This window comes from Salvelinus sp. IW2-2015, linkage group LG26 (assembly GCF_002910315.2).
Source record: "Salvelinus sp. IW2-2015 linkage group LG26, ASM291031v2, whole genome shotgun sequence".
NCBI classification, from domain to species: Eukaryota; Metazoa; Chordata; class Actinopteri; order Salmoniformes; family Salmonidae; genus Salvelinus; species Salvelinus sp. IW2-2015.
Window position 1 is genome coordinate 25,058,602 of NC_036866.1, and position 23,260 is coordinate 25,081,861.

At 43.1% G+C, this 23,260-nt stretch overlaps 1 protein-coding gene across 4 annotated transcripts in view; it reads right to left on the bottom strand.

Annotated features, from left to right (window-relative positions):
- The window catches only part of LOC111952417 (S phase cyclin A-associated protein in the endoplasmic reticulum), a 111,132-nt gene that overhangs the window by 40,933 nt on the left and 46,939 nt on the right, over positions 1 to 23,260 (bottom strand). For all 4 annotated transcript variants that reach the window (XM_023971059.1, XM_023971058.1, XM_023971057.1 and 1 more), the window contains 3 exons: positions 13,568 to 13,630; positions 13,311 to 13,437; positions 4,739 to 4,854 (listed from right to left, as the gene is read on the bottom strand). In XM_023971059.1, coding sequence (XP_023826827.1) covers positions 4,739 to 4,854; positions 13,311 to 13,437; positions 13,568 to 13,630 — 306 coding nt within the window. The remainder of the gene's footprint in view (positions 1 to 4,738; positions 4,855 to 13,310; positions 13,438 to 13,567; positions 13,631 to 23,260) is intronic.

The following is a 23,260-nucleotide window of genomic DNA, read 5'->3' on the forward strand; positions in this document are numbered from 1 at the left end:
CCAGAAGTATACAGAATGGTGTCGTCTGTGTAGAGGTGGATCAGAGAATCACCTGCAGCAAGAGCGACATCATTGATGTATACAGAGAAGCGAGTCGGCCTGAGAATTGAACCCTGTGGCACCCCCATAGAGACTGCCAGAGGTCCGAACAACAGGCCCTCCAATTTGACACACTGAACTCGATCAGAGAAGTAGTTGTTAAACCAGGCGAGGCAATCATTTGTGAAACCAAGGCTGTTGAGTCTGCCAATAAGAATGTGGTGAATGACAGAGTCGAAAGCCTTGGCCAGGTCGATGAATACAGCTGCACAGTAATGTCTCTTATCGATGGCGGTTATGATATCATTTAGGACCTTGAACGTGGCTGAGGTGCATCCATGACCAGCTCTGAAACCAGATTGCATAGTGGAGATGGTACGGTGGGATTCGAAATGGTCGGTAATCTGTTTGTTAACTTGGCTTTCGAAGACCTTAGAAAGGCAGGGTAGGATAGATATAGGTCTGTAGCAGTTTGGGTCTAGAGTGTCTCCCCCTTTGAAGAGGGGGATGACCGCAGCAGCCTATCCAATCTTTGGGAATCTCAGACGATACGAAAGAGGTTGAACAGGCTAGTGATGGGGGTTCCAACAATTTCAGTAGATAATTTTAGAAAGAGAGGGTCCAGATTGTCTAGCCCGACTGATTTGTAGGGGTCCAGATTTTGCAGCTCTTTCAGAACATCAGCTATCTGGATTTGGGTGAAGGAGAAATGKTGAGGCTTGGGCGAGTAGCTGTGGGGTGTGCAGGGCTGTTGACCGGGGTAGGGGTAGCCAGGTGGAAGGCATGGCCAGCAGTAGAAAAATGCTTATTGAAATTCTCAATTATAGTGGATTTATCGGTGGTGACAGTGTTTCCTAGCCTCAGTGCAATGGGCAGCTGGGAGGAGGTGCTCTTATYCTCCATGGACTTCACAGTGTCCCAGAACTTTTTTGAGTTTGTGCTACAGGATGCAAATTTCTGCTTGAAAAAGCTAGCCTTAGCTTTCCTAACTGCCTGTGTATATTGGTTCCTAACTTCCCTGAAAAGTTGCATATCACGGGGGCTATTCGATGCTAATGCAGAACGCCACAGGATGTTTTTGTGCTGGTCAAGGGCAGTCAGGTCTGGAGAGAACCAAGGGCTATAACTGTTCCTGGTTCTACATTTCTTTTTAATGGGGCATGCTTATTTAAGATGGTGAAGAAGGCACTTTTAAAGAATGACCAGGTATCCTCTACTGACGGGATGAGGTCAATATCCTTCCAGGAAACCCAGGCCAGGTCGATTAGAAAGGCCTGCTCGCTGAAGTGTTTTAGGGAGCGTTTGACAGTGATGAGGGGTGGTCGTTTGACCGCGGACCCATTACGGATGCAGGCAATGAGGCAGTGATCGCTGAGATCTTGGTTAAAAACAGCAGAGGTGTATTTGGAGGGCAAGTTGGTTAGGATGATATCTATGAGGGTGCCCGTATTTATAGATTTGGGGTTGTACCTGGTAGGTTCATTGATAATTTGTGTGAGATTGAAGCCATCAAGCTTAGATTGTAGGATGGCCGGGGTGTTAAGCATGTCCCAGTTTAGGTCACCAGGCAGCATGAGCTCTGAAGGTGGTGGGAGGCAATCAGTTCACATATGGTGTCCAGGGCACAGCTGGGGGCAGAGGGTGGCCTATAGCAAGCGGCAACGGTGAGATGTGATCTGAGGTGCCGGATTGATGTGCTCTGGAAGAGGGTTATCACAAGTTCTGACCCAAGCTCATAGCTCTCAGGGGCCCAACAACAACCCCAGGCCTGAGGCAGCACTCTACACTATAGCATGTAGGACAGAGGGAGCAGAGACAGCCCAAAGACAGCTAGCCTATCACAACCTGATCCCACAGGTGCTGGGTAGACAGGAACTGGCAACACGTCGTCTGCTTTGCCACTGGTAACATCATGAATATACTGTTATTATGTACTATTCAACATATAATACCACTTTATCAAGTGGAACACATACTAAGAACTGTCAACAGAACTGGACCACTTTCTTGAGCTTTACTTTAGGAAGGTTACATTCTAACATTCCTAATTGTGATGACGCCACAGGAGTGACCTGCCCCTTCATGCTTAATTAAAGTTGTCCTCAGTCTTATGTATATTTCTAGAAGATCTGAAGAAGTTATTTTCAACATGTTCAGACAAGGTGGTAATTGAGTCCTGAAAGAAGGTAACATGGAGGCCATTCCTTTGTCACTAGACATGGCACACTTCAGCTCTGGATTGGACTAGGAGCCCGGCAGAGGATGAAAGAAGTACCTCTGATCTTATTCAACTCCTCTTCCTCCGTACGTCAAGTGGCTGTCTCAAAGTGTAGGAACAACAGTGTGTGTGGGTGTAGTCTCCCGCTTCAACAAGCAGAAACAGTCCAATTGTGAGCAAAAGACTCCTAGCTACCTACAAGTAAAAACCTGTCCCCTCAATTTAAGTTAATAAAATTCCTCACGATACGGAAGTCTGCTTCAAATTCTCCAGGATTAGTGATTGAGTGAATATTTTTTAGTTTTTTAATCTATAAACACGAGATGGCCGTATTTAAATGCATTAGAAATAAAAGACGCATTTGTCCATTAGTAGAGGTTTGGGAAACAGTAAATGCTAATGAGTGTAGGAGAGAGGCCATTCCAGTCCATTAGAGAGTTCCAGTGTTGTGAGAATGGCAGTCTCTCCGAGGTTATCTACTGGCAGGCCACACTAACTCCAGACCCACAACTCAAAACCACGACAGAGTCCTTCTGATGGATTAGACACATGGCCTTTCTGTATATCAACAGAAAAGAATGAACACAAAATAGATGACCAAAATGTAATCCCTTTTTCCTTCTAAAAAGGGTGCATTATTATTCATGATCCATTCTGAAAGTATTGATTGAGATACGAGCACTATAAACAGAGAAATAAAAGGAAGGGTTGAGGTTACCTCACTCACTTTACGCAATTGCAAAAACATCACAAATTGTAAACAGAGGAGAGCTGTCACGGAGGTCAGAGTGTGGAACATGTCTTTAGAGACTTACACAGCAGCTGGTAAGGCTCATGGGTTTTAAGTGGAGGTCCGGTTGGACGACAGACAGTGAAATGTCGGCTCATGACTCATGAGAGCAGCAATAGGCCAGGATATTGGTTGTGAAGAGTATGGGAATATGGGCGATGGAAAGGACAAAAAAATACAAAATGTCAATTTCAATGGATTCATGAAGTTGTATTGTATGGGGACCATGGAGGTTCCAGCCAAAGTAAATGGAGTAATTTGACATCCCGTACACTTCCTCACGGCTGTCTCAGCAGAGGTGACATCACAAGAGGTCAGCAAGATGCATTATGACCAATGACGATGACCCTCACAGAGCCACAAGCAGCAGCCACATACCCTTCATGAACAATTTGTATTAAACATAGTGTCATTATACACACTTGACCAAAAGTATGTGGACACCTGCTCGTCATCTCATTCAAAAACCATGGGCATTAATATAGAGTTGGTGCCCCCTTTGCTGCTATAACAGCCTCCACTCTTCTGGGAAGACTTTCCACTAGAATTTGGAACATTGCTGCGGGGACTTGCTTTCATTCAGCTACAAAAGCAGGTCGGGCACTGATGTTGGGCGATTAGGCCTGGCTCGCAGTCGGCGTTCCAATTCATCGCAAAGGATTTCGATGGGGTTGAGGATCAGGGCTCTGTGCAGGCCAATCATGTTTTTACACACCGATCTCAACAAACCATTTCTGTATCGACCTCGCTTTTTACACAGGGGTATCGTCATGCTGAAACAGGAATGGGCCTTCCCCAAACTATTGCCACACAAAGTTGGAAGCACAGAATCGTCTAGAATGTCATTGTATGCTGTAGCGTTAAGATTTCCCTCCACTGGAACTAAGGGGCCTAGCCCGAACCATGAAAAACAGCCCCAAATCATTATTCCTCATCCAAACTTTATAGTTGGCACTATGCATTCGGGCCGGTAGCGTTCTCCTGGCATCCGCCAAAGCCTGTCGGACTGCCAGATGGTGAAGCGTGATTCATCACTCCAGAAAACACGTTTCCACTGCTCCAGAGTCCAATGGCGGCAAGCTTTACACCACTCCAGCCGAGACTTGGCATTGCGCATGGTGATCTTATGCTTGTGTGCGGCTGCTCGGCCATGAAAAAAGCTCCCGACGAWCAGTTATTGTGCTGACGTTGCTTCCAGAGGCAGTTTGGAACTCGGTAGTGAGTGTTGCAACTAAGGACAGACTATTTTTACGCGCTACACGCTTCAGCACTCGACGTCCCGTTCAGTGAGATTGTGTGGCTTACCACTTCGCGGCTGAGCCGTTGTTGTTCCTAGACATTTCCACTTCACAATAACAGCACTAGCAGGGCAGAAATTCGACGAACTGACTTGCTGGAAAGGTGGCATCTAATGACGGTGCCACGTTGAAAGTCTGAGCTTTTCAGTAAGGCCATTCTAATGCCAATGTTTGTCTATGGAGATTGCATGGCTGTGTGCTCAATTTTATACACCTGTCAGCAGCGGGTGTGGCTGAAATAGCCGAATCCACTAATTTGAAGGGGTGTCCACATACTTTTGTATATATAGTGTAGTTTGTGTAAAACCCTCTAATCTGAATAGAAAGTGTATCAAAAGACAGTGTGTGCGGAGACTAGGTTAGCAGTATTTGAATGTAAAAGCTGKAACTCACTTGATTGGAATGCGTGAGACTGCGGTAGGGGTGGAGGTTGCAGTGACTACCTGCAGAATCTGTTCCAGAGTAGAAAGTCCCCCTCCCACCTGGAATGCCACTTGATCTTCATTGTTCTGTGGAGGGAGAGAACAAGAACCGCAGTCAGGTAACAGGGAGCCGGATGGACAAGGGTATCACGTTGCTCTCACTGAGGACGCAACTGCTCTTTTCCCCTCACCTCCCACTTCCAAAGGGGAGTCGGGAGTGAAATCTGAAAAACACAGCGATCCCCAAAGCATTCCTGTTAAATCTCAAAAGTGCACAACCCCAGCGCTCCACCCCCACTCCAGCCAAGTTTCAGTGGAGGACAGTTACTCTGCAGACCTCCACACACACATAGAACCAGGGTGGTCTGTGCTCACAAACACAGGCCGAGGAGAGACTCTAGAAAAGTAAATAACTGAGAAATCAAACAAAAACTACTAAAGAAAATCATCAATCAAGATAAGAGTCTTGGATACATGCTGAATTGACTGTTTATTTATTCCAATATGAAAACAGCTATAACTCTGACCGAGGTAGTGCACCCAGCTGAGGCTAGCACATGGGATTTAAAATGTATAGTAAACAATTATCATCATTAGCTGATCAACATGTTTAGTCTAACACAATACAGTGGTCCATAGAGTGAGTCATAGATCTAGCGATCAAACAGGCCCTAAATAAGAAGAGGGCCATGCCCTGCTGTTAGGATAGGAGAAACGAGTCAGAGCTCTTGGCATTTGGTCAGATGCTGCTGCAGCTACACAGTCCCATAAATCAACAGCTCCAAAGCCCAGAGCAAGCGGCTGCTATCAGGCATGTTAGTGCCTGGGTCGACCGGGAGGATAGGGGCTGCAGGGCTTCAGGGGTGGAGTGGGTGCTGATGGAGGGCTTTCCTCACACGGACGGAACAGCCAGGGGGGTGCACACCTCACCACATCACGCAAGGACGGACGGAGGTACACTGGAGGTTTCTTCTACACCTAATGAGGTCACCGTCTCCCAGGTAGTGTGACAGCCTCTAAATCCAAGCACTTCAACGTGTTTTTGTTCCACAGATAAGGGGTTTGCCAACAAGCCTGAACACATTGAGGAAGCGCTATGCAAAATTATATATAAGCCCTTCATCTGTCACTCACACGGAGTGCCAAGGCACAAGTCCTCAGGATCCGGTGACAAGTAAACACTGAACTCAGCTAGGGTTAAAGTATTTTGGACCAACACACTGAAAAGCACACCAGAAAAGCTCCTGCACTGAGGATTATAGAAATCTCTCCAATGGTCCAATCAGCACCGTGTGTAGCTGTATTCTGTTTGTACGAGCCCAAACTCCTTTTGTGGAGGTTACCAACACTCTTCATACTTAAATCACGATGGTCTCTAGCACTGAGCTGGGTTTAACCCACTCTTAACTCACCCATCAACACGCCCATCTAAAAGCTTCTGGGCTAAATGAGAAAAGGCAGCTCTTTCATTGTAGTAATCAAATGGTCTTCTAAGGGAGTTAACTGGGACCTGCCCAGTCCTGGCTGTCTGACGTTAAAGCCAGACGGGGACACCTTGGCTGCGTCTGCCTTGGCAGCTTGACAGATCAATCTGCTGTGGCGATGGAAAAGAAGAAGAATGGGTGGAGAGGATTAACCTCCAATCATTTTAGGCAACATCTTAAGGTAGTCTACGTCTGCAATAACCATGTCATCCCTACCAGAGAGGACCAAGAGGAGACCCATCTGCTGATGTGGAGATATACAATCATTCATTTCTCAAAAGCACACCATCAGATCTAGGCTATCAATATTGGTGTTATCGGTGCAGGAAACAGTACAGTATTCAGTGAGTGGTCCTCTCTGTGGTGTTTCTCTAGCTATACGACTTTATACTCTGCTGCCTCAGTACTGTGGATGGCAGTAGAGCAGAGCAGGAATAATAGGCCTTCCTGTTCCAGATCAATGAAGAATAACATTTCAACTGCAAGAACTAAAGAGAGCAAATTGCAAGAACAGCGGAATTACACGCCATATTAAACTGAACCCTCTGRAACGTACTTTTTCAGGTACAGTAACTAAGTCATACAGGGAAACAATAAAGCTGTTTTTCATTAAATAACCCCTTGAACCACGCTGGGAACTGTATAACAACATTAAGGTGAGATCTCCATAGGATGTGTGATGTAGTAACTGTTGTATCTATTGTTGCCAAATTATTATTTCATATAGCCAACAGGCTTCTGGTTCCAAAGTCATGGTCACAACATCTGCATTTGAAAGATATTTTCAACAAGCCACATCAGGGAGGCAACAGAAAGTATGTATATGATTAGTGACAGTGGCTGTACACACTGAAACAAGGTGACAGTGGCTGTACACACTGAAACAAGGTGACAGTGACTGCCCGTTGATAGAGGCTCGACACTCGCTTCTGAATGAAAACCAAAATGTTGAAACAGCACTATCCTGCACTGATAGACAAAGATACATCTCACTTAATCTCCCATTCCATGTTCCTATGAAGCAGTGTGAGATCTGTCTGCATCCTGTCACTCCCTGCTTGCCAGACTTTTATTTATTTAACYTTTATTTAACTAGGCAAGTCAGTTAAGAACAAATTCTTATTTACAATGATGGCCTACMMCCGCCAAACTCTAACCCGGACGATGCTGGGCCAATTGTGCGCCGCCCTATGACCCTCCCAATCATGGCCGGTTGTGTTACAGCCTGGAATCGCACCAGGGTCTGTAGTGAACCCTCTAGCACTGAGATGCAGTGCCTTAGACTACTGCGCCACTCAGGAGCAGACACTCTGGTGACAGTGTAATATGATGAGGGGCTCATTTATTCTAGAGAGAAACCCCCAACATGACTGAAGACTTGAGGAAAGGTGAGGGGGCAAGGACAGACAGCCGAGTCCAAACTGAATTATACAGCTGGAGGRATCTTAAACAATTATTACCCCTGGTGACCATTATTACCCCAGCTAATCAGAAGGCCAGGCAGCTGCTAATTCCTGTGTCTGTGACAGAGGTGCTTTTGGGATGAGAGGGAGAGAGAGGGAGGGCCAGCAGGACATCTCTTTGTAGTCACCTCCCACCAGCCACTCTAATTAGACACAAAGACAGGGAGGAGGGGATACAGAGGAGGGGAAAGCCCCGATCCTCTGGCCCCACCAACAGATGCTGGGGCACAACTGACTTGGAGTTCATTATGGGTGTGACACAGGACAGCCTCAAACTGGTTGGCCCATCATGCAATATAACAGATGGAGTGAGCGGGGCAGACATACACTACCATACATGCATTTCATCTTGGACCATGACTAAGACATACACTAACAAAAAAAGCCTGTGAGGAGTAAACAAAGTTGAGTAGTCTAAACCAGCATCAGCATGTACGGGAGGAGTGACAAACCACAACAAGACTGCTGGGGTAAACATTTAGAGTGAGTAAGAGTTTGTATGTTTATCGGGTGTAATGGAATGCTGTTTGGTACAATAAAGAGGGATGATTGGTTGAGAGACTGTAAATGGGAAACAAGTCTGGTGGAATTTATTCTATAAATTGGACTGACATTCATTAGGGACTAGTGAGGCGCAAAATCAGACACACCACAGAAACCACAGCCTATGGAGGAACTACAACACAGAGGGATTTCAATGTATGACCCCAATTAAGGTTACAAAGAGTAAGTCATCCTGGGAATATATGAACTAAAATACTAAAGGTCATATTCATAGACTTCAAGCAAATCTGTCCTGGTTAGGTCAGAAACATGTTGTCAAATTAAATGATTTCCCAGACTTTTTTTTATTCACGTTGGCACGTTTTATCAGAAAGCTGTCTGATAAATAACACTCCTTCTGAACTCATAATAAGGGCAGTATTCAATAGGGCCTATTCAAGAGCAGGCCAACATAAGTCTGACTATTCATTTATTGTAGTAAAATCCTTCTCAAGGATAGAAGCAAATAATTGTAGTTACCTGAAATTATTTAGTTGTTATGGTAAAAGGTTTGGCGACGTTCCAAATCAACTACAGTAGGCTAATCYAGAACCATGTATTTAAATACATGTTTCTGATGTAGTCCAATAGCTTTCAAGACTAGATTAAATAAACATAAACCTATAATTCAAATCTTGACACTTCTTGTATAGGGGTAAGACAACATAAGTATTGAAAGTCATTGGAGTATAATAATCCTTATCCCTAGCCCCCCCAAAAAATAAAAATAAAATATACTCATCTTCACAAAATATGCAATTTCTTTAAAAAATATTGTAATTAACCTGGTTGTGAAAAAACTAAGGCTGGGAATTGCCAGATACTCACGATACAATATTAATCACAATATTTAGGTGGCGATACGACATGTATTGCGATTCGATACTGTGATTATTACGATTCAGTGTTCCAAATATATTGCTGCTGCAGAGGAACAAGAGAGCCATGATAAAAATAACTTTTGATCAGTCATGGAAATAAAAGTGCTGAAAAATATTTATATATAAAAAGTAGATAGCTTGTTCTCCATCAAGGAAAAATACTGGAATTCTTGTGCAGGAACAGCAAACTAGCGCAAAAATACTATTGTGATATTGTCAAAACTATTTGATACGATATACAATCAAAAATAATATCCCGCTATGTAAATGTATTGCATTTCTCCCACTCCCAGCATATGAAAAAAAAAAACGATTAACTAATCAATTTGAATGCTTAATGTGAGCCACGAACCAGACTATCTTGGAATAATAATACGTTTCCTGACACACTTGTCCATCCTGTCAGTTTGGTTCTCCTAGTCTCCTCTGACAAGTTCCTTAGATCTACTTTCTCAAATGTTYGTTTATGACACTAAATCTCCCAATCTAACCCAGGTGAAACAAAGAAACCCCTCCCCAAGGGGGTGAGGAATTGAGAGAAAATTATGATTTTCATCTACAGGACCACTACTAGTCTAAGGTGAGAATTGCATTCAGTGTGCAGGAATAAAATATATACAGTTGAAGTGGGAAGTTTAAATGTATTTGGCTAAGGTGTATGTAAACTCAGTTTTTCACAATTCCTGACTTTTAATCCTAGTAGAAAATCCCTGTTTTAGGTCAGTTAGGATCACCATTATATTTTAAGAATGTGAAATGTCATAATAATAGTTGAGAGAATGATTTATTTCAGCTTTTATTTCTTTCATCACATTCCCAGTTGGTCAGAAGTTTACATACACTCAATTAGTATGTGGTAGCATTGCCTTTAAATTGTTGAACTTGGGTCAAATTTCTCAGGTAGCCTTCCACAAGCTTCCCAAAACAAATTTCTCAGGTAGCCTTCCAGATACTCAACTAGTCTAAAGAAGGCCAGTTTTATTGCTTCTTTAATCAGTACATCAGTTTTCATATGTGMWAACATAATTGCAAAAGGGTTTTCTAATGATCAATTAGCATTTTCAAATAATAAACTTGGATTAGGTAACACAACGTACCACTGGAACACAGGAGTGATGGTTGCTGATAATGGGCCTCTGTACACCTATGTAGATTTTCCATTAAAAATCAACCGTTTCCAACTACAATAGTCATTTACAACATTAACAATGTATTTCTGATCAATTTGATGTTATTTTAAATGGACAAAAAAAATTGCTTTTCTTTCAAAAACAAGGACATTTCTAAGTGACCCTAAACTTTTGAACAGTAGTGTATATTTTATTTGATCTTTATTTAACTAGGCAAGTCAGTTAAGATTCTTGTTAACAATGATGGCCTACCCTGGCCAAACCCGGAAGACGCTGGGCCAATTGTGTGCCACCCTATGGGACTCCCAATCACGTCCGGATGTGATACAGCCTGGATTTGAACCAGGGACTGTAGTGATGCCTCTTGCACAGATGCAGTGCATTAGACTGCTGCACCACTCAGGAACCTGGGCCTTTCACAAAATTCGGACACAGCTGATTTTGGCTGCATCCGCCAACTTTAGGCAGGCTCCTTCAGGCCCCATATTGTTGTTACTCTGTTACTCCATTCCCCACAATCCCCCACCTCCACATCCCAGGTAGAACCAGTCACTGGTTGGCCACGAAGGGGAGCCCAACCAGCCCATGACAGCTGGCAAATGAAAATGTAAATACTGTCTCCATTCTCAGAGCTCAGTGTTTCTGACAGTCCCTCAAGTGTCATAAACGCTGTCCATCTCAGGCCAGCCTTTATTTGAAAGCAGTGAGAAACATTTGGGCCAGTGTGTAAATATGTGAGCTCATTACCAAGGTAAGAGAGGAGAAAGTTAAGAAATTATCCTGGAGAAAAATGATAGAAGGGAAAGCTCTCCACTCCCCAACAAAAAGATCTAGTTTGACACAAAATAAACCATTAGTGGTCACAGAGGGAGAGGCGTACTGGGGTCGGAGACTAGGCCCAGCCCAGAGAGCAGCAGCGAGGGGGGGTGGTTAGCCTGACTAAGGCTGCCTTGGAGGGGGGAGTGTTGGGTGTTGTCTAAGGAATTAGCAGAGAAAGTGGAGACTGAATCAGATATCGTAGAGAAAAACAAATCTCTAGGTGAGTCAATTACACACGAGAGATGCTTGTTAGGTCAAATAATCTAAACGGTCCCGACTCAGGGGGCAGACACCCATGCTGACGGAGACTATATTTATTTGACTTTGTCCAGGGATTAGAGGAGGAAGTGCCTCCCAGGCTGGTTCACAGCCCAGCCCCCATGTCCCACCCCACCCCCTCAGTCCAGGCCTCACTCTGCTCTGGGCTGGGCTAACGGGGGAGTTTAACAGCCATACTGAATGAAGTCTAGATTAAGCTCTTCCACCCTTCTACACAACCAAAACTAATGCAGAGTAGGGCTTTCCTCAATTGTTTTCATGCTCTATAAATATGTGAAGAGCTTTAACCACACGGTAAAGCCCAAACAGAGTTGGCTGACCTACCAATCCCAGTGTTGAATGGAGGAGGGCTCCTGGCCCAGTGACCCCTGACCTCCCATAGGGAGAGTATGGAGCTGAGGGGAGGAGCCCCCCCTGTTAGCGACAGCTTGAACACCATCACCTCATGGACTCCTCCTCTCCAATTACACTGTGCTGTGCCACCCACCCGTGCCACCTCTCTCCCCCTCTGGGGAAATTCAGTAATAGCCTCTCCACCCCTCCCCCTGTCAAGGACCAGACACCATCATCTCTCTATCCTCCCGCCCACCAAAATGCACAGTGTGCTTTATGAAGCCTTGAACCGCATCTTGGCAGGAGAATGATGGCTTGTCACTGTATGTTCTCCCCTTCACAAACACAGTGACAGGTGCTCCATTCATCCCCCTTATTGATGAACACACACTGGGTGTGCTGGGGCTTCACTGTCAATAGAACGCAGTTCAACTCCTTAAAATGGCATCCAACGAAGCCTATCTTCTACAGTGGGTCTCTCTTATATTCATTACATTGATTTAAGTTAACTGTTGTCATCAATGTCTGTCATTCATAGCTTTCTCGATAAGCATTGACTGTCAATGGAATACCTTATGGGTTTTCAACCGGGGATCCGTGACACGAGGCAATGCGGGGGGGTCCGCAAATGTTTTATTTAATTTATTTAAAATGTTTTTCTGAATATTTCTAGCAACATAATAAACACATTTAGAATAACATACCTACAGTAGAAGAGAAAAATGTCTTTCTAATGAAGATTACTATTTTTTAACCCGAAATATTKAGCAAATTACTCTCATTGGAGCCAATTACACCCACTGGAGTATCTGACATAGGCTTTGAAAAAGCACCCGTGAGTAGGCTACCAGTGTGGTAAGTGCAGCTGGATGCTGGTAAGCTTTCTTGACTTGGACATACATTTTTGCCAACACATGGCAAACTTTTGTTTAACCAGCTACACAGCTGCTCTTAGCAAAAATGTGTTTGAGTTACCTTTCGAGCTTATAGGCTATGTTAGAATTTACACTTCCTCTTCCAATTATGATGTGGGAAGGTCAAAATAATAAAGAACCATCTACCAAATCTATTCATTTAAAAAGGTTAATTACTTCTTCTTGCCATTATCATTCGACTGATGATTTTGTAGATTCTTTTGCTAACGTATGATGAGGGTTCCTGGGTCGATGGTTTGCCTGGGAGCGGGTCCCTGGGCGAGAAAAAGTTGAAGACTCCTGCCTTATATTCCATTGTAACTTGAGATCCTTTGGATTACATCTTCTAGGAAAACCTTATGTAATTGTATAAACCCACAAATACTTCTGAAGCATACAAATGTTTGCCTGTCCAGTGATGGGTAGCTCCTCTATTAGTAACATGTGGCCAATGAAAACACATAGCTAATCTGGCCTGCATTACAAATAACCCAGGGCAAGGAGTTGGGGAGTAACTGATACTCTACACTAGGACTGAGAGACACACAGATAGAGCTGCAGCCAAACAGAACGCAGTTGAGAGAACTGCCCCCCTCCCTCCCTAACACCACTCCACACTCTGACTCTAAGCTCTGACAGAATGGCAGACAAGGAGCAAGTCTCAGTAGTGTGTTACAGCTAGGTGTTAGTGATGTACCTGTTTCTCCAGGATGCGRGAGATCTCTCCCAGGGTTCTGTCCAGGCCTGACACCCTGGTGTTGGCCCACTGACCACTGTCCTGGCCCTGGAGCTGCTTGACCAAGTCCTTCACCAGACGCTGGAGCCTGGGGAGGAAGAGAGGTTAAGTCCTGTTATTCATCCATCTATTCATCCATGCATAATTATCATTGTATCACTATTCACTACAGTTAAATAGAAGAGATAGAATGCATAAATGTGTAGTTGGGAACTTACTTGGCCTTGTATGGGGAGTCAGGGACTGTCTTTGCCTCCATTGACGTCTCATACTCCTTTGCCCTACAGAGGAACAGAAGAACTCTTTGAATAAGAGGAAAAGAGTGCCCCAGCTTTCATTAAAAAGGCAGGGGAGGATGAAAAGTCTGAAGGAACAGAAAAAGGTCAGGTTAAGACTGAGTGTTTATTTTGCCTGTCAACTTTTCCCCCAGTAACTTGGCTCAAAATAAATTATGCATTAATTCTACAGGGGCATAGTGCCATGTTGCAACCTACTATTTTCATTCATAATGACATTCCACCCTCATCACTTTACAATGCCATATCACATTCTCTGTTCAACTGTATTGTTAAATAAATATGAATGGTATACTTTAACTTGGGTAGCAAATACATCAGTGTTTTGAATCCTGGACATTCACAGATTATGGAGGTCATCAGGACTGTTCTCTGTGGCATTAGACCAGCAGACATGGCAAAGAAGACAGGCTCTACTAGTAGCACACAGAACATCTCGGTCCATCAGTCAGACAGTTAGCATCCCAGAGCAGATAAGAGCTATTATTGATCCCAGTAACAGACAGGTCTTACGGTCAGGAAGCAGCTGATAAACTAACAGATCCCAGAAGAGGACAGGTGGAGCTTCCCCAGAGGACCAGACCTATTCTGACAGAACAAGGCTAAAGTCATTAGCATCAGCTAGATAGAGGAGATCATAAACACTGTCAATGTGAATCCAGCTCAGAATTAAACCCAGAAATAAAAGTGTGTAGTCCCAGCAAAGACAAAAGCTTTAGGTAAACTGACTWGGGAGTTACCAATGTTTACTATTTAAGGTTAATTAGCAAACATTTATCCCTCAGAGAAATATCTCAAACGAGCAACAGTCAGAAATGTATGCTCCCGTCATCTTGATAAGCAGCTCCAGTGTAGATTTGGCCTTGTGGTTTAGGTAATTGTCCTGCTGAAAGGTGAATTTGTCTCCCAGTGTCAACCAGGTTTTCTTAAAGATTTTGCCTGTGCTTAGCTGTATTCTTTTTATCCTAAAAAAAACCTCCCTAGTCCTTGCAATGACAAGCATACCCATAACATGATGCAGCCACCACCATGCTTGGAAATATGAAGAGTGGTACTCTGTGACGTGTTGTGTTTTTCCCAAACATAACACTTTGTATTCAGGACAAAAAGTTAGCTTTTTTTAACAATTTCTTTACAGTATTAATAAATGACTTTTTGCAAACAGGGTGTTTTGGAACATTTGTATTGTGTACAGGCTTCCTTCTTTTCACTGTGTCATTTAGGTTAATATTGTGGAGTAACTACAATGTAGTTGTAACTGAGGATCCATCCTCAGTTCTCTCATATCAACCATTAAACTCTAACTGTTTTAAAATCACCATCCGCCTCATGGTTGAGTCCCTGAACAGTTTCGCTCCTATCCGGCAACTGTGTTAGGAAGGACAACTATCTTTGTAGTGACTGGGAGTATTTATACACCATTCAAAGCCCAATCAATAACTTCACCATGCTCAATGGGACAGTTTAAAAAAAAAAAAAAAAAATTAATAATAATTAAAAAAAATTAAAAAAATTAAAATTAAAATGGTGCCCTTTTATGCAAAGGCATTAAAAAACTTCCCTGGTCTTTGTGGTTGAATCTGTGCTTGAAATGCACTACTCAATTGAGGGACCTTAAAGATAATTGTATGTAGTCATTCCAAAATCATGTTAACCAATATCTTTGAACACAGAATGAATCCATGCAACTTATGTGACTTGTTAAGCACATTTTCACTCCTGAACTTATTTAGGCTTGCCATAACAAAGGGGTTGAATAGTTATTGACTTTACATTTCAGCTTTTCACTTTTAATTCATTGGTAAAAATGTTGAAAACATAATTCCATAATGGGGTATTGTGTATAGATCAGTGGCACAAAATCTCAATTTAATAAATTTTTTATTCAGGCTGTAACAAAATGTGGAAAAACTAAAAGGGGTGTGAACACATTCTGAAGGCGCTGTACGTCTGCTGCAGAGAAAAGAGAGAGCATGGGAAAATGAGTTTTGATCAGTCAGGGAAATAAAAGTGAGGAAATGTTGTCTCACCATTTAAAAAGAAGATGGAGAACAAGCTATATGTTGAAAATTCCCAGAGTTTTGGCACAGGTACAGCCAACTAGCGTCAGCAAACTWTACCTTCCTTTTTAAAATATAAATATATTATATACAGCGCATTCGGAAAGTATTCAGACCCCTTGACTTTTCCACATTTTGTTACGTAACAGCCTTATTATAAAATTCAATATATATATATATTTTTTTATCCGTCAATTTACACACAATACCCAAATAATAACAAAGACAAATAAGGTTTTTAGAAATGTCTGTAAATGTGTTAAACTAAAAAAAAACTATTTACATAAGTATTCAGACCCTTTACTCAATACTTTGTTGAAACACCTTTGTCGGCGATTACAGCCTCGAGTCTTCTTGGCCATGACGCTACAAGCTCGGCACCTGTATTTGGGGAGTTTCTCCCATTCTTTTCTGCAGAACCTCAAGATCTTTCTGGTTGGATGGGGAGCATCGCTACACAGCTATTTTCAGAGATSCTCGATTGGGTTCAAGTCCGGGCTCTGGCTTGGCCACTCAAGGACATTCAGAGACTTTTCCCGAAGCCACACCTGCGTTGACTTGGCTGTGTGCTTCGGGTCGTTGTCCTTTTGGAAGGTGAAACTTCATCCCAGTCTCAGGTTCTGAGCGCTCTGGAGGAGGTTTATCATCAAGGATCTCTCTGTACTTTGCTCCGTTCATCTTTCCCTTGATCCTGACTAGTCTCCCAGTCCCTGCCACTGAAATGCATCCCCACAGCATGATGCTGCCACCACCATGCTTCACCRTAGGGATGGTGCCAGGTTTCCTCCAGACGTGGCGCTTGACATGCAGGCTAAAGAGTTGGTTTAATCAGATCAGAGAATCTTGTTTCTCATGGTCAGAGTCCTTTAGGTGCCTTTTGGCAAACTCCAAGCGGGCTGCCATGTGCCTTTTATTGAGCAATGGCTTCCATCTGGCCACTCTACCATAAGGTCTGTCAGTAAATGACAAGAGGAAAACTGCCCATGCACTAACACATTTTGAAATTGCACCATGTGCATCCTACTATCACAATTCTCAATAGCATTAAGTTTTGGAACACACTGTCCACATTGACACTGTTCTGGGTCCAGATCAGGACAGCGGTCCACCAGTTGAGTATGTAGGGCTCTAGACCAACTTTTTTCACTAACTTTTTGAGTTTATGGATAATGAGAACCAGAAAATGACCTGACCTGTATCCCATAATGTACCTGCATTCCATACAGAACCAACCTAATAAAGGCTTGACATTAATGTAAATTTGCCAGTGGCACACCGGGCCAGTACCAACTGAAAGCTAAAGGCCTGAGTGAAAAGAATACTGAGCCGGGAAAGAGTATGATGCGCACATCATTTAAATGTTATTTTTAATTTGTGGGCTGAGCAAGTAGCACATAATGACCTACCCTCCATTCACAATCACATTTTAACTTGGCAATATCATATTTACATTGATTGTTTGGAGGGAAAAATAAAACCTCTGCGCAATCTCAAAAAGTTTGTATTTTTATCTTTTGGTAAATTCAGTTGTTATAGTTTAGTTTTTTCAGGTTTCCACTGTCGAAAAATCACACTTTTTATAAAACCAATACAGTGGGGAGAACAAGTATTTGATACACTGCCGATTTTGCAGGTTTTCCTACTTACAAAGCATGTAGAGGTCTGTAATTTTTTATCATAGGTACACTTCAACTGTGAGAGACGGAATCTAAAACAAAAATCCAGAAAATCACATTGTATGATTTTTAAGTAATTATTAGATTTTTTTATTTACATGCTCAAAAAAATAAAGGGAACACTTAAACAACACAATGTAACTCCAAGTCAATCCACACTTCTGTGAAATCAAACTGTCCACTTAGGAAGCAACACTGATTGATAATACATTTCACCTGCTGTTGTGCAAATGGAAGTAGACAAAAGGTGGAAATTATAGGCAATAGCAAGACACCCAATAAAGGAGTGGTTCTGCAGTGGTGACCACAGACCACTTCTCAGTTCCTATGCTTCCTGGCTGATGTTTTGGTCACTTTTGAATGCTGGCGGTGCGTTTCACTCTAGTGGTCAGCATGAGACGGAGTCTACAACCCACACAAGTGGCTCAGGTAGTGCAGCTCATCCAGGATGGCACATCAATGCGAGCTGTGGCAGAAGGTTTGCTGTGTCTGTCAGCGTAGTGTCCAGAGCATGGAGCGCTACCAGGAGACAGGCCAGTACATCAGGAGACGTGGAGGAGGCCGTAGGAGGGCAACAACCCAGCAGCAGGACCCTACCTCCGCCTTTGTGCAAGGAGGAGCACTGCCAAGCCCGCAAAATGACCCTCCAGCAGACCCACAAATGTGCATGTGTCTGCTCAAACGGTCAGAACCGCACTCCATGAGGGTGGTATGAGTGCCCGACGTCCACAGGTGGGGTTGTGCTTACAGCCCAACACCGTGCAGGGACGTTTGGCATTTGCCAGAGAACACCAAGATTGGCAAATTCGCCATGCGCCCTTGCTCTTCCACAGATGAAAAGCAGGTTCACACTGAGCACATGTGACAGAGTCTGGAGACGCCGTGGAGGAACGTTCTGCTGCCTGCAACATCCTCCAGCATGACCGGTTGGCATGGGGTCAGTCATAGGTTGGGGTGGCATTTCTTTGGGGGCCGCACAGCCCTCCATGTGCTCGCCAGAGGTAGCCCGACTGCCATTAGTACCGAGAATGAGATCCTCAGACCCTTGTGAGACCATATGCTGGTGCGGTTGGCCCTGGGTTCCCTAATGCAAGACAATGCTAGACACTCATGTGGCTGGAGTGTGTTCAGCAGTTCCTGCAAGAGGAAGGCATTGATGCTATGACTGGCCCGCCCGTTCCCCAGACCTGAATCCAATTGAGCACATCTGGGCCATCATGTCTCGCTCCATCCACCAACGCCACGTTGCACCAGACTGTCCAGGAGTTGGCGGATGCTTTAGTCCAGGTCTGGGAGGAGATCACTCAGGAGACCATCCGCCACCTCATCAGAGCATGCCCAGGCGTTGTAGGGAGGTCATACAGGCACGTGGAGGCCACACACACTAATGAGCCTCATTATGACTTGTTTTAACCTCTACTTCATCACCCTCCCGGATCCGGGATCCTCCTCATCAAAAAAGCTGACTAGCATAGCCTAGCGGGACAGGGATATCATATAATATAATTTTCATGAAATCACAAGTCCAATACAGCAAATGAAAGATAAACATCTTGTGAATCCAGCCATCATTTACGATTTTTTAAAATGTTTTACAGCGAAAACACAATATGTATTTCTATTAGCTAACCACAATAGCCAAACACACAACCGCATATTTTCACCATGTTTCCACCGCATAGGTAGCTTTCACAAAACCGACAAAATAGAGATGAAATTAGTCACTAACCAAGAAACAACTTCATCAGATGACAGTCTTATAACATGTTATACAATACATTTATGTTTTGTTCGAAAATGTGCATATTTGAGGTATAAATCATTGTTTACATTGCAGCCACCATCAAAAATAGCACCAAAGCAGCCAGAATAATTACAGAGAGGCAACGTGAAATACCTAAATACTCATCATAAAACATTTATGAAAAATAAACATCTTGTGAATCCAGCCAATATTTCCGATTTAAGTGTTTTACAGCGAAAACACAATATAGAATTATATTAGCTTACCACAATAGCCAAACACACAAACGCATTTATTCACCGCAAAAGTAGCTTTTGCAAAAACCAGCAATATATATAAAATGAATCACTAACCTTTGGACAACTTCATCAGATGACAGTCTATAACATCATGTATACAATACATTTATGTTTTTTTCGAAAATGTGCATATTTAGAGCTGCAAATCGTGGTTATACATTGTGAATACGTAGCAACATTTCCCCAGAATGTCCGGAGATATTTTGGACACTCACCTAATCTGACCAAAGAACTCATCATAAACTTTACATAAAAATACTTGTTGTATGGCAAATGAAAGATACACTCGTTCTTAATGCAACCGCTGTGTTAGATTTTTAAAAATAACTTTACCACAACATACAGCTTGGGTTATTGTGAGACAGCGCTCACCAAAACGGCGGAGAATAGGCATCAACATATTACACAGAAATACGAAATAACATCATAAATGTTGTCTTACTTTTGCTGAGCTTCCATCAGAATGTTGTACAAGGAGTCCTATTTCCAGAATAAATCGTTGTTTGGTTTTGAATGTCCATTTCTTCTGTCGAATTCGCGACACAATGCTAGCCAAGGTTGCAACATTCCCATCCTCTCTTGGCGCAAAGAACGGAAAACTCCAAAAGTCCCAATAAACGTTGAATAAACTGATAAAACTCGGTTGAAAAAACCTACTTTATGATGTTATTATCATATGTATCAGATAAAATCAGAGCCGGAGATATTCGCCGTGTAACCGAACGCTTTTCAGAAGACAATGTCGAGGTCCCTCGTGCGCCGTCGTATAATTCAAACAGTTTTAGAAACTTGAGTGTTTTCTATCCAATAGTAATAATAATATGCATATTGTATGATCTAGAACAGAGTACGAGGCCGTTTMATTTGGGCACGATTTTTTCCAAAGTGAAAACAGCGCCCCCYTATTGACAAGAAGGTAAAAGGACATTACATCAAAGTTGGATCAGCCTGTAGTGTGGTTTTCCACTTTCATTTTGAGTGTGACTCCAAATCCAGACCTCCATGGGTTGATAAATTTGATTTACATTGATMAYTTTTGTGTGATTTTGTTGTCAGCACATTCAACTATGTAAAGAAAAAAGTATTTAATAAGAATATTTCATTCATTCAGATCTAGGATGTGTTATTTTAGTGTTCCCTTTATTTTTTTGAGCAGTGTATATAAACTACATGTCCTTGTACCATTTAAGTCTTCAAAATAGAGCAGAGATGCTGCTTTCTCATTTCAGGGCCCTTTTGACACTGCCCCAACTGCCAACACATTTTTTAAATAGTGAGTTACATGGCATAGCTCACAACAATGGTTAAACCACACAGGAGCCGACTTTTGGGGTACGGGAACAATCCCCCCCAAAACAATTTAATTAAATTGCGTGCCTAGCAAGAGAGCAGTGTGTTTGGCCTGTACAACGTACAGTGAGGCTACATGTGCTGGCAGAATTGGAAAAACAAAATGTCCCGTGATTGATACAAACCRTTATGATATCATTCTGCCAGGTAGGCCTATTTTGCAGTCAACATTTAAAATCGGGAAGGTTAAGAAATGTTCAACCAAAAACATGATCAGCTAAAGAAAATGCACTGGCACCCTAGCGACCAATAATAAATAAAAAAATTGGTATCGCACTTCCAAGTCAAAGGGTCGAAAAAATGCCAGTGTTTTGGTCTCAATTTTGAAGCCTGGTATGGCTGGTATACAGGATTGTAGAGGGATACATTTTGAGGGCTTAATTGAAGGTAATTCGATCACAAACACAGAGTAGACAGTCACTGTAGGTGAATGGGTACGTACATTCCCACACACAAAGATTACAGGATTAACCGAGGATGTATGCATTTTCACAATGCTTTCACAAACTTAATATGAAATACTATTAGTACTGTCGTTTCCGAATGTATGAAAAATAAATCTTGTTTACAGAGAGAAAACACCATAAACGGCATTACCTGAGAGGCATTACCCTGAGATATTCAAAGCCATGGTCAGGGTGCTTAAAAGCTGTATGTACTCTGAGTAAACTGACCAGCAAAACGGCTAGTTTGTAAGACTGAGGTCCATCATTCTATCACATTATTTACCATGTCCTCAAAGACAACTGAATACATTTTTTTTGCTGCCTCGCTTCCACCAGAAACTGAACTATACCTGGCCTGTTTGTCATTCTGATATTACATATAAATCTCTGACAGGTTTACACCCACCCATGTTAAACGGGGAGCAATTGCTGAGCCATTCATCATGATCCGCAGCAGGCCCGGCTAAGCGGGCTGCGGCTATAAATATTAGTAAACGGCAATAAAGGAAAAAGCACAAATCTACAATGCAGAACTAATAATCAATTAATCAAGCTTCTTTATTCATCTGAACTGGCCCTGACAGAGAGCCAATGCTGTAAAAATATCTACCTTTGGAGGCAGACATAACCAATTCAGTTTTATACTGTTAAGTGTATACTGTTTGATGCTGTGTTCCTGTATATACTGCGCATTATGGATAGAAGCTAAACCGTCGGCTAAATCGTCGGAGTGGACTTCTACACTGTGCACCCAAATGGGACAGGTTGTTTAAACTAGGAGTAAGTTTGCTTGATGAGCATGAAATCTCTAGTGGCTTACCTTGGGCCTCATCTCACAGGAACATGGTGTGCATGTGTATATGGACCCCTCCAGCTCCTCCACTGGGTGAAATGAGTAAGGCTATGATCACCTCTCCAGGTTGCACACAGGGGTGTCTTTGTGTGCCCACCTCTTTCTGAGCTCCACTCACACACTACGGACTCTGTTCCCAGCCATAGGAAACACACAGTGGGCTACAGCCAAACGGCTTGCCCTACAGGAGCAGGTACACTCTTCCAAATCCTTGTTTTAAAGTCCAGAACGCATCCTGACAAAATGACATGCTACTTACATGCCTTTTCAACAGCATATTTTCTTAAAAGAAAAGCAGCCCTATATGACTGAAGGAAAGACAGCCAAACCGCAAACATTTGGGTTAAACTGTGTTCAGTAGTTTATGATGGGAAGTACAAGCCCGCCCCAGAGTCCAATGAAAACTTCTTGCATTTTACAGACACCCTGCCACGCTTCAATAAAACGGCTCATTTCCACCCAGCGGTGGAGCTGTTCACCTTTATGCTAGCAGGGGCTTTGTGTTATTTACTACCTCTGAAAGCCTTGTGCCTTTGAGTGCTAGTCTCAGCAGGGCTCAGGTTGGGGCTGAGGCTGGAGAGAGGGCTGTGCCTGGGAGTGCTAGTCTCAGCAGGGCTCAGGTTGGGGCTGNGAGAGAGGGCTGTGCCTGGGAGTGCTAGTCTCAGCAGGGCTCAGGTTGGGGCTGAGGCTGGAGAGAGGGCTGTGCCTGGGAGTGACAGTGAACAGGCAGATTATGTTGTTGTTTTCTCAGCCCCAAGCCCTTCCATAAGAGAAGTAACAGCAGCAATACTCAATGATACATATCACTGAAAGCAAAGTACTATTATTTAAAAATGGTAGATACAAAAATACAAATAAAAACGCGACAGTAGTAATGTTAAGGGGGAACTTGAACATATATTGACCAGCTGTGTTCAGTTAAAATGTTAGCGAGCACTGCTAAAAATAGACTTCATAGCAAAGATGGATCCATCACAATGTGTGTGAGTGTCCTGGTAATAAAAGTGACTACAATACAGGACTGTGTGTGAGTAAGAGGTAAGGATGCGGCTCAGAGACGCATGTCATCTCTGGTGCTGCACTCCCCCAGGCACCCCACACTCCAACCTTAATTTGAATCCAAGATGGCGTAGCAGTCGGACGTGTCTTTGTCTTGTCTTGTCCCGTGTAAATAGTCCTCGTATTTT